The 12,136-nt window shown below is 42.0% G+C and overlaps 1 protein-coding gene across 2 annotated transcripts; it reads left to right on the top strand.

Moving 5' to 3' along the window:
* Positions 1-867: 867 nt before the first annotated feature.
* ric8b (RIC8 guanine nucleotide exchange factor B) lies at positions 868-12,127 on the top strand. Of its 2 annotated transcripts, none has more exons than XM_034141514.1 (10): positions 868-1,080; positions 1,513-1,560; positions 1,658-2,287; positions 3,896-3,990; positions 6,364-6,514; positions 6,835-6,930; positions 7,121-7,265; positions 7,861-8,005; positions 8,135-8,254; positions 10,119-12,127. In XM_034141514.1, the coding sequence occupies exons 1-10, from the start codon at positions 997-999 to the stop codon at positions 10,222-10,224; spliced, it is 1,620 nt and encodes a 539-aa protein (XP_033997405.1). In that variant the 5' UTR covers positions 868-996; the 3' UTR covers positions 10,225-12,127. The 2 variants fall into 2 exon arrangements, with proteins under 2 accessions (XP_033997405.1, XP_033997403.1); XM_034141512.1 differs by having other exon boundaries at positions 6,832-6,930.
* The last annotated feature ends 9 nt before the right edge of the window (positions 12,128-12,136 follow it).

Below are 12,136 nucleotides of genomic sequence, written 5' to 3'. Positions count from 1 at the left end.
GCCATAATATGGTTTACAACAGTAGTCAAATAGAGTTATCCATTGTGCACTATGCTGCACAACACAACTGATGGTCTCAAACACATTAAGAAGGCAAGTAATTCCACAAATGTACTCTTGACAAGGCACGTGTGTTAATTCAAAACCATTTCAGGTGACGACCTCATGAAGCTGACAGCCAAGAGTGTGCAAAGCTGTCATCAAGGCAAAAGGGGGCTACTTTGAAGAATGTCAAATAAAAATGATATTCTGGATTTTTTAACACTTTTATGTTAACTAGATAATTCCATATGTGTTCTTTCATAGTTTTGATGTCTTCAGTTTTAATCTACAAAGTAGAAACACATGTAAATAAACAAAAACCATTGAATGAGAAGGTGTGTCCAAACCTTTGACTGTTACTGTATGTGTGTAAAATAAACATGATATCAAGATTAATACATTTGAAACACAACGGTTATTGTAAATACAGGAATATCCCAACACCATGTTGTGCCTTCTAGAATATTCTGAATATGTATTTACATTGGGCTATTCTGCATTTATGAGTACTTTTACTTTTGGTACATTTTGATGCTTATAATAATGTACTTTCAATAAAGATTTTGAATGCAGGACTTTTACTTGTAAACAGTTATTTGTGCACAAAAGTATTGCTACTTTTACTTAAGTAAATAGTAATACACATTTCTTCACCACTGCTGGAAACAAGGCTTTGATTCAGTAAAATCTTAGGGTGTTTATTTGTGTCTATTATTTAATATATTATGCACAATATTGATTGCAGTATTTGAATACTATTTATTTTGTATTTATCCTCCATTGCCCTGCAGTGGGACAACCCTGAAGTGATGGAGACGGTGGGGAGTTTCCCTGTTGACAGCAGCAGCAGCAGCAGCACACTGACTCCCTCTCAGCTAGCCGGCCAGCTAGCTAGCTGCACCCTGCACCCATTGGTCTACACGAAACTAACTACACTTTCACCAGATATCCACCATGGATTTAAATAATATTGTGTCACAACTTGAGAATACCAACGAGGAGGAAACCGAGAAGCTTCTGCTGCAGTACAATCGAGAGGTAAGTCTCGTTTTACGTGGACCAAAACAAACGACGGTGCTAACGTTAGCTAGCTAAACAACTAGCTTAGAGTTAGCTAAACATATTTAGCAGCCGAATGAGCTAAGATGTTGACACTTTCGTATGATATGATAGCTGTGTTGCATCGTTTAACATATCACACTAAACATATGAATGAGGCAACCCGGAGTTGTATGTTGTTTCCAACACCATCCTGATAATGCTAATACTGTCTGCTCACTAACTATATTACTGCTCGTAGTTAGCAATATTAGCATACTTTAGCTTCTTATTGGAGGTCTCTGGGAAATATGTATATCCGTTTCAAAGAGGCTGGGGTTTATTGTATTATACTTTGCATGTTAATTCAATATCTATGACCATTCAGGTTAAGTTGTTCGGTGTCCTCAATGAGCATCTTATCTGTTTCAGAACAGTCACACCTTCAGTTTTGACCAAACGGAAGAGAGCCTGCGGATTGTAAGTACTACTTATTATCTGAGAGGTTGGTTATTAGATGAACACGGTGGCCCAGTTATGTTATTATCTATATCTGTGTTATTCGGTGTCATCTCAGAAGCTGTGCCAGGGCGTATTGTCAGTTCTGGGCAGGCAGGTGCAGCCCAGCTGTCAGAAGACATGTCTGGAGACACTCCGCATCCTGTCCAGAGACAAGCGTGTCCTCGGCCCTGTAGCCACCAGGGAGGGCATGCTGATCCTGGGAGGACTGGCGAGGCTGAATCCTGGAGAAGAAGGAGATGAGAACCAGAAAAATGGTCAGGAAGACACCCAGTCAGAGGAGGAGGAGAGGGTGGTGGTGGAGGCCTTGAAGTGCCTATGCAATGTGGTTTATAACAGTCCTGCGGCTCAGCAGGTCTGTGTAGACGTGCAGCTTGCTCATGGCCTGTGTGCCATTCTGCACACGGCCCGCACATGGCACCATGAGGTGGGTCTCTTCACGCTGCGCCTTGTCTTCCTACTGTCTGCACTGAGACCAGATGTGCGAGGGGTTTTTCGGAGAGAATTGCATGCTGTAAGACTACTGACGGAGGTCCTGGAATTTACCCTAGATGTGAGCTGGGTCGGTCCCTATGAAGCTGCCCCTCCAGATCCACAGGCCCTGCCTATGCCTGCAGAAGACAATGAGAGAACAATGGAGGCGCTCAAAGCCTTGTTCAACCTCACACTGTCTGACACTGGTGGTGAGGTGAGTTGATGATGGGTTGTACATCTGTTGACCGCTAGTCGTTTGGGTTTTTTTCTGTTACTCATTGTGTATGTAAGTGTAAAGAGCAGATAAAGTATGCATCATCAGAAAAGTAAATGTTTCTGTCTTATCCATTTAGTCAATTAAAGATTAGACTGTCCTGGTCCACAAGGATCAGAAACATTATATCTATCTCTTGGGAGTCAGACAAACCGACCAGACATCAAAGAACTTGTCGTTTTTTTTGCATCACCTCCCATGGCCTGTGTCTTAGCCAAATGTATGCACTTGAACACTCTGCAAAGACTATAACCCAAGGCCAGCTAGCATGTGCATTCTGTGTCAGATTTACAGGCAATAAGTACACCGTAGTCTGTATTTGTCATTCAAAAAGGGAAACAGGAAGATCTTAGATTTCAGACATAAAAGCAGTTTTTTGAACACTTTCACAGCACCCTCCCTTCTTTGCAGTTTGCTTGTTCCCTCACTGCAGCTTTTGTTCTCTTGCACTGATTTGCTTAAGCTGAACAGCCAAACAGGATGATGTTAACCATCAAAACAACCGGCTTAAGGTGTCATGGCCTTTAGTCATGTGACAGTGAGCCACTAAACACAGCATTATTTTTGTATTTACACCCGTGCTTTTCCCTTATATGACAAAATGTTCTGTTCATACTGCTCACACACAAAGGCCAAAATAAATGTATCATCCTGTGAATGAAATGAGACAGTATTTTGTTGATATCTTTTTGGTTTTTAAAGTAGTTATTAGGGAATAGTTTGTAGTTACAGATCATTTATGATAATCCTTCTCAAAATTGGCTGTCTTGCCACATTTCATGCAATTTGGACCGAAGGGGACACATGACCGCCTCTGATACTGTGTAAGTCTTAATGACACCAAATGTAGGTGTTCGTTTTCAAGTTTGACCCTGCTCTCCTCTTTGACACTGTAGAAATCTAAGCTTCCTATTCCTTGTCCTTTTTATAAATCTAGACTCAAAGCTTTGATCTCACTCTATCTCCTAGCTCTCCTCTTTTTGCACTTTAGAATGGCTGTGATGCCCCATAGATTTTTTGGCAGGTGTTTTTGCAGTTAGGCCTTAGTGTCCATATCCTTATCCTTGTAGCTTAAAGGTGGGGTAGGTAAGTTTGAGAAACCGGCTCGAGATACACTTTTTGTTATATTCCATGGAATGCTCTTAACATCCCGATAGCAATGAATATCTTAAGTGCTTTGACAAAAAATCCATAAAAAATGTCATCTGTGGAAGCCTTAGTACTGTAAAAAGCACGACCAATCATTTTAGCCGGCCCGGCTAAAATAACTGGATGGCCTACCTGCCTGTCAGCCTTCCATCTGTGCACAAACTTATCTCGTGCCCTCATTGGTCATGTGCGCGTTCGTGTGTGTTGGAGGAGGGGCTCTCTAAGGAAGTGGCAGATTTCTTCCGGCTGTGTATTTTCAAATTCTAGCGATCTCGAGCCGGTTTCTCCAAAATTACCTACCCCACCTTTAAGAACTTCTGTATCTAGGTGTTTTGCTTAACTTCTGAATATAACACTTCCTGCTTGAATTCATGTTTTTGTACATCCTTGATTTGATAGGAGGATGACCACCAGTTCCGAATCATCGCTGCCATCCTGCGTCATCTGCTGATGCTGAAGACTGAGACTGAGGATAAAACAGAGGAAGCTCACAGGTGGGATGTCTGTCCTTTACTGCAGTTAATATCTGAATCTGTTTTAGTCATCTACACCCTGAATATTGAATGAAGGCACTCTGCTCTTTGAAACTTGTAAAACTGGTCAGACTCATTTGAAACTGATTTGCATTGAAAGTCACAGACTGACAAAGGGCTTTCACCGCTCAACACACTAACTTGTGTAGATGGTCTGCTGTGGTCTGATAGCAGACTTCCGTGCCGGTTGAAAAGCTACGATGTTTCTTTGTAGCCTTGTTGGGTGTTTTATCTTGTAGATGTTCTCAGCTGTCTTGCCACTGCAGCAGCAGCATCTTATTGCCATGGTAATTTAATTCAGGAATGCCAAGAATCTGTGGCCATAGACCAAATTTAAAGAGTGTCGTATAAAAGAGACTGATGTTTCCCTTGACCTATCAACTCAATGGCTGAACAGGTCATGCGACTTTGGCCCATTGACCGACATGACTTTGTTAAGATACTATGACATGTTTTATCTATACTGCATTTGACTTGTTTTCATCATAGTTCTCAACATACTATACTTTTTTTCTTCAGAATTACCAATACTTTTTTATGGCATACTATATTATGATTTACATATTTTTCAACAGTCTATACTATGACTCTTTTAATTACATTTTTTAACATATACTTTTGAGCGCCTCTAAATGTGTCATTATTTGTCTCTTATTGGCTGTTGCAGGTCTACTCCGACAGTATATCGTAAATATCCCAACTAATGGATAAGACTCACGTTACAGACATATAACAGTTGATATATCTGCCCACAGTTTATTAGGCAGAACGTTTCGCTTACTAAACACAGCTGGGGATTGTGGGGGTGTTGAACAATGTAAATATCTCTTCAACACGTTCTTTATTAACCTGTATTTCCTGTATATTGCTCTCCTGACAACATGGATTTGTGCAAATGCTTCACTCATAGCTCCGTGTAAGCCAAGAGCAAGAGATGATTCTGTACTTTGCCATGTGGGATCCTTTACTTGTGAAAATGACTCGGGCAAAATGCTCAAAGCTTTCATCTAATGTAGTCATCATCCTTTCTTCTTAAAGCTATTCTTGACTTATTTGTACTTCTTTAAGACAACAGAGTCTTTGGCAGTTCATTACCTTTTAATTTACTTGACTTTTAAATATCAAACATTTGGTTTAGACCAGCGGTTTTCAAAGTGTGAGGCGCGCCTCCCCTGGGGGGCGCCAGAGAGCTTCAGGGGAGGCGCAGCGTGAGAAAAAATAATAACGAGAAAAAGACGAGTAAAGTGACATTTGCACACTTTTGCCTGTCTGTGGAGACCGAGTTCCCCCACCTCGCCAAAAAGGCTGTTAAAGTGCTCACTCCCTTCACCTCCACCTACCTGTGTGAGTGCGGGTTTTCCGCATTGACTCTGATCAAAGGAAGTGCCGGTCAAGGCTGCAGCCAGAGGATGATCTGCGTTTATTCCTGTGTGCATCAAAGACGCAGACTCATTGTTCCCACTAAAGTAGGGGTGAGTGTAATAAGGAGATAAAGTTGACGTTCAGTGTGTTGCCGGGAGCATATAAGGATGTTGAAAATGTTAAAAATGTGTGTTGAGAACACGGCGTGCGAAAATATACGGGTCGTGCTGCAGCTAGATGTGCCTGTCCTCTGTAAGGTGTCGGCGACTGACATGCAAGGAAGAACGGCTGTCCACAGGCTGTTCCAACTTTAACAACTTTATTAACTTCCAGGGTAGTGAATTGAACATGCTATTGTAATTGGGTGTGTGGTATATTTTCATGCACGGACACGCATGTTCCACAACACACAAACTGAACAACACTCAATTGTACGATCGCTACCAGTGTCCTTGCGATCTTGTTATAACAAGTCAACAAGTGCACGTTATTACTGATGCAATATGGTTGAGACCATTCGGGCTTATTCTAGAGGGGTGCAAGGAATAGTCCAAGTAGTGGAGGAGTTTTATACAATATGTTTAAAACATAAAGATAAAAAGGTTTTAAAAAGTGATTGTTTAATGTTTTAAGGAGGTGACGCTACTCAGCCAATCAAATCGGTGCAGTCAGTGAGTCAGCACAATAGATTCAAACACTCACAGAGACGAGACAAGAGGAGAGAAACAGTCGGAATAATTTCAAATGGCGGAAGGTAGACAGCGAAAACAGAGCATTTAATGACATGTTCTCTTACTGGACCTCTTTGAAATGCAATGTAATAACAACAATAATAATAATAATAGCAATAATAATTGGGAGGGGGGGCGCGGCTGTTCATATGTTCTCTGAGGGGAGGCTCACCTTCCCACACTTTGAAAACCCCTGGTTTAGACCAACTGCGTCATAAATACTTTTTCTATTCATCTGCAGTCATGCCATCAACCTGCTGAACAACCTGCCTGTGTCCTGCCTGGACGTGTTAATCGACGTGCCTGTCCAGGGGGGCCTAGAGATGTACAGTGGGAAAAACTTGGATGCAATCCAGATGTTGATAGACTTCATGGCGAAAAGGATGGACAAGGTAAAGTTCATCCTCTGCAGCAAAGCCAGACAGAACTAATTCATCGACACTTCAGGACACAGAGAGCTTTTGAGCTTACATGCAAACTATGATACATTTGACATTTCTATACTCACTTGCAGCCAGTAATAGTGCACCTTTTTATTGTGACAACTTGCATCTAATTGATATGTTAAAGTAGTGCTAGACCTGCACATCATTCAGTTTCATTTCCACCCATCATGCACTCTGATCCAAAACCCTCCCCTGATTTAAAATGTATTCAGTGGTCCGTCTTGTGCAGCCTGTGAAGTGTTTGTGGTTTGTGTCTCTCCAAGCAGGGCTCCAACTACAAAGAGGGTTTGACTCCGGTGCTCAGCCTGCTGACTGAAGGATCCAGACATCACAGGGAGATCCGCAGGTTCATCAAAGCTCAGGTACAGAAGCTGCCAACATTTAGACAGATGATAATAAAGTATGTGACGTTTCTCATTTCATCTGCGAGGCCAGAGTCTGCCCTGCTGAAGTGACCTGTGTGCGTTCATGAGTCAGGGTTTGATTGTAATGACAGAAAAACAATAAATGCATAAATCAATAATCTGAACTCCTGAACGTCTGCACCTTCAGGTACTTCCCCCGCTGAAAGACGTAAAGATCAGGCCAGAGATCGGCACCACCACCAGGAACAAGCTGGTGCGCCTTATGACACATGTGGACATGGGGGTGAAGCAGACGGCTGCAGAGTTTCTCTTTGTCCTCTGCAAAGAAAGCGGTGAGCAGTGGTCGGGGCATGGGAGGAACATAGTGCAACCCCACAGATCAGAAAATATGAAGTGAGAGCAGGAATAACTTTGGTTTAGTTTATTGAGTTTCAGTTCTTTGCACACAGCTCCAACACAAGTACTATCATGAGACATATTGGAGATATGTGAAATGGGACTCCCTGATAAGAAAATCTGAAGTTTGAGAGTAGGGGCAGAAAGCATTTAAAATACATGTTTATTATCTGTTGTGTAGATTTTTTTAAAGCATGTTTTATACAATAACATTGGGAACCACCTAGGACTAACCAAATACCCTAAAAAGGAACTAACCGTGCTACTAAATGGTCCCAAAACATTTATTCCATCAGTTTTAACATTGGTTTAATAGCTAAGATGCAGTAAATGGAGACATAGGGCAAGTGGAATTAATGTTAGATTACAAATGGATTACAGAGCAGGGTTTGTAGTTTAGAAGTTAAGTGCAAATAATGGAGTAGTGAACTATCAGATGCATGACTGCTGCGTTGCTATAACTACTGCTAAGCTCATGCTCGCTCTAGATGTAACTTAACGATCTTGTGTATTTGTGGTGTTGTCTTGTAGTAGACAACCTGTTGAAGTACACAGGATATGGAAACGCAGCGGGACTCCTGGTGGCTCGAGGACTCCTTGCAGGAGGGAGAGGAGAGACTCAGTACTCCGATGATGAAGACTCAGACACAGAGGAGTACAAATCTGCTAAACCCTTGTGAGTGCTCTGCACAGATCTTAGGGTACAGCTCTCTGAGGCCAACGTGTTTAGTTCATCTGTATGCATTGATTATGTATGAATCTGTTTGCTGTTGTACTTTTATTTGTGCTCATCTTCTTGTTCCAGCATCAACCCCATCACCGGTCATGTGGAGGAGCCCATGCCGAACCCCATCGAAGAGATGACGGAGGAGCAGAAGGAGTACGAAGCCCAGAAACTAGTCAATATGTTTGACAAGTTGTCAAGGTAACAATGCTAAAATATAAAAGACTCTAAGAATAACTCTACTAGGGACTGTAGAATCCTCGGTTTAGTAATTCAACTGTAAGTGTTTTATTTTTCTGATGTTTGTTTTCAAGTTATTGTTTTTTTTGATAATGGACAGTAGAGGTAACAGGACATGAGGGGAAAATAGGAAGGAAGAAATGTAACAAAGGTGTTTCAATAACATGGTCAGTGTCTCAAACCCCTTGGTCAGGAACATTAATAGCATACAATAGCACAAAATGTTCAACGGACGGTAGTCAACAAACAGATATCATGCTAACCAAGAAACAAACAAACTTGACATGCCACTGAAATCTTTTCAAAAGTTACAAAAAATCCTCATTTGTCAAAAGGCTCGACTAAGATCATTAACTTTTTGAGCTGGAGCAACAGTTGTTTCCCTGTTCAAATTATTCATATTATTCATTGTTTCCCCTGCGAAAGGCCCACCTGTATTTGTGTTGACCTTTCCTGAGCCGAGGCTAACGTCAGTCAGGCACAATGGCGTCACAAAGGTAACAGTGCGCCCGCTCCCTGCCAACCGCTTCATCAAAGGAAGAATCTCTTCCTGTGAGCCGCAGCTTTAATTAGGCCCGACTTCCAGCACGCCGCAGCATTCAGCCGGGGTAAAAGGAAGCTGCCGGCACGCCGCTGCAGCATCATTACCACAGCCCTGTTAATTATCACCTAATTGGTAGACACAGCTGGCTCTTCGGGCCCCGGCTCCTTTTATGTGCCGCATTCAGGTTTTCTCAGATAACACATGTGTCCTGACTTCATTCTGAGGAGCCAGTCAGGGCGTGGACTGAGACAGAGGCACAACTAACAACAAGGCAATTTGAGTGGAACGTGCAGGGAGAGACACGAGTGAACAAATGTGCAAACGTAAGAAAGCTGACCTCGTCCTTGTAAAGCCAAAGAGGGGGTTGAGCTGTAATGAGACACGTGCGCCCAGAAGAGGAAGATTCCTCTCCTCTTTCTTCTGCTCCTCAGTGGAGGAGGTGTGATGCTGAGGGAGAGGTGCGTCCTCAGTGCAGCTCTAAGGAGATCGCTCAGAGCCCTGGAAGAATGTGCCCCTCTAACTGCTTAACTGGTCCTCCAATTAGCACATATTCTGCACCCCCGCCCACCCCCGTTTACATCTGACAGACCCCCAGTCCTCTGTCACTGCTCGGGAGGAGAGGAGGGATTATTTCTGCACTAATTGGGAGGGATGATGTCACATGTTTTTGTTTGTTTTGTCTTGTTAGGCTTCATTTTACCTGCCGACACTAACCAGTGATCTGAGGCTGTGGACTAGTGGTGCCTCTCTGTCAAAAGAAAATGTCATTAGAGAAAGCTGCAAAGAAAATACTTAAATATATTCAGATTCATCCTGCATCTCCTATCAAACTACAGAACCTGCTCTTTAACCAGGATAAGTTACATTTAATTGGAGGAATCAGTAGCGATTACATGGCCATTTATTTTGGAATCTCTTTACAACTGAATGCAAATGGGTCCTTAATAAATCTGTGGTGGGTAATTCTCTGATAAACCATCTCAGAGGGAGGGGTGACACACAGTGCAGGTATAATTGGATTAGGATGAAGGGGCAGCCGTGGCTTTGAGGAGATTAGTTTGAGCGCTGATCCTGTAATTAAACTGCCAGGGAGGGGGGGGGTGAGGATGGCCAGACAGGGGCAAGTGGGGTTGTAGGGTGAGGGTCCTTGAGCTCTGGATGTAAGAGAGTAAAGATGCAGGAGTGAAAGCCCCCTTTAAACTGCCCGAGGATACAGACAGTCCTGAACAGAGTAGGGGGTTAAATTCAAACAGCAATATGTTTTTCTTTTTGTGTCAACAGGCAGAATGTGATCCGGCCGATGGGGGTCATGCCTGACGGGACGTTAGCACCACTTGAAGAAACTCTCTGCGACCCCCCCGATGACTCAGGATCGGACTCTGACTAGGCACGCCACTTTCAGGCCCCATGTTCAGGCTAAACCCCTCAACAGATCCCAGAGCTGTGTCCCATGTCAGTGTCAGGAGGGATCTCACAAATCCAAACAAATGCTGAAATTTAGGATCTGCTTTTTTAACTTGGATGACCAGAAAGTCACCCTAATTTGACAGATTTGTGAATTAACATTAGGACGTTTAAGTGTATCAAATGTTTCAGATTGGCAGATAGTGAATCGGGTTAACGATAAATGTGTTTTAAGCGATAAGCGATGTAATATATGTTGGGCAACATGGTGTATTTAATATTAAAATGTGACGTCCGGTGATCCGGTCCTGAACTGGGACACGGCTCACCATGTCCCAAGAAACCGTGGAGGCCCTGTCGCAGCACTGAGACCTCCTCCAGAGAGGAAGTGGACTTGATGCGCATCAGAGACTTTGCAGTGGCATCAAAATGCAAAGGAGACCACCATGCTTACTGTTGCACCTTCCTCATTTATTGTAGCACTCCTTAAGTTTAAAAAAAATAGAGGTAATAATATAATTCGTTGCTGGATCATGTGTAGGTCACTGAAAGCACGTTGTCATAGTCGAAGTGTCACTGGGTCTGAATAATCATTCCTTCACATGTGCTTTTGTTTTTTAACATTTCTCTTCTTTCTGCTACATGATGATTTTGTTAACTCTGTTTCTAGATGACTCAAGCGCACATAATAGAAACTGCTTTAAACATGATATCAACAAAAACTGTAAACAAAGACCCTTGTTGTTGGTTTAAAATCATGGGGTATGTCCGTTAGAGACAACTAGATTGGTGAATATTTAGAGATCAGGCAGTGTGGATAGGTTTCACTTGCAGCTCACACTGAGTCTGTGTTCGGTTGTGTAATTATTATGAGTGTTGCACACCAGTTAGTCGCCAAGGAAACCTTCTGAATTCAGGGCTTGTTGGTTTGCTGTTGTGTCACTGAAATACCTTTTTTTTTTTTATGTATAAATTGTGGAGAGACGCAACCTTTTCCTGTGGTGGACGATAGTGAAGAGATTGTTTCTGCCTGCTGTGGACTCTCGACAGAGAATTGTGTAAACTGCAATGATTGTTTTCTAATTCATTTTACTTTTGCCAAATCTGCATTATGTTAAATCAGTTGATGTTTTTCTTTTTTTTTTCTAGATTGAAATGTTTGCTAATTTTATACAATTCAACATGTCTGTATAAACTGATAAGACTTATTTTTGTTAGTACAATTTAATTTAATATCTGCCACTTTTTAAATAAGCTGAATGCAACAGATTTGCCCCCAAAGTGAAACCCTGACTTTGGATAACTGAGACTTTCCTTGTACAAAAACAAATAGCTGATTACAATCCAGAGAAACCGAGTAATGCTTTAACCAGAGAACATGTCATTATTATATGATAAAGGAAACTTTTACTTGTTTTATAATGAATAATCATGAGCACACTTTTCACCTGACCTGAGAATCATCACTACTGCCTCCTCACACAGAAAATAATAAATGATCTAGAGTTTGCCTCACAAAAAGACTTCGAGTCACTCTCTTAAACTTCATGTGACTAATTTAATGTTTTTTGTTGCTTAGAAAAGTCATAAAAGGTCAGACATACACAAATTAAAGTCAAAACCTAGCAGTAAGGTGTTGGGTAGCACAAGCTTTTGGAAACACTTTTTCCCCTTCAGTTAGTCATGCAGCCGTGTCTCTCGTGCTCCTGTGTAAATGCCTTCTCTTTCCTCCACAGTCATAGTGGGATATATTAAAATTGCATGTTGATCCCTTCTCTATCTGGAAAGCTTTTGTTGTATTTTTGCACACTTTATATACTGTAAATAGCAGCGCACTTATTTTATGTGAGGCTTCCACTGAAAAGTTAATAAACTGGAGAATAAGAGCAGTGGTT

Source organism: Trematomus bernacchii, unplaced genomic scaffold (genome assembly GCF_902827165.1).
Source record: "Trematomus bernacchii unplaced genomic scaffold, fTreBer1.1, whole genome shotgun sequence".
In the NCBI taxonomy this organism is placed as follows: Eukaryota; Metazoa; Chordata; class Actinopteri; order Perciformes; family Nototheniidae; genus Trematomus; species Trematomus bernacchii.
Note: the sequence above shows the minus strand (reverse complement) of the source record. Positions and strands in the feature narration are given on the sequence as shown.

What these genes read in the sequence shown, in the direction of transcription:
- ric8b (XM_034141512.1), top strand. Translation starts at nt 997, where the DNA reads ATGGATTTAAATAATATTGTGTCACAACTTGAGAATACCAACGAGGAG. An exon ending in TGTCTGACACTGGTGGTGAG is followed by an intron (nt 2,288 to 3,895) that starts GTGAGTTGATGA and finishes TTGATTTGATAG; the next exon opens with GAGGATGACCACCAGTTCCG. An exon ending in GCAGGTTCATCAAAGCTCAG is followed by an intron (nt 6,931 to 7,120) that starts GTACAGAAGCTG and finishes CTGCACCTTCAG; the next exon opens with GTACTTCCCCCGCTGAAAGA.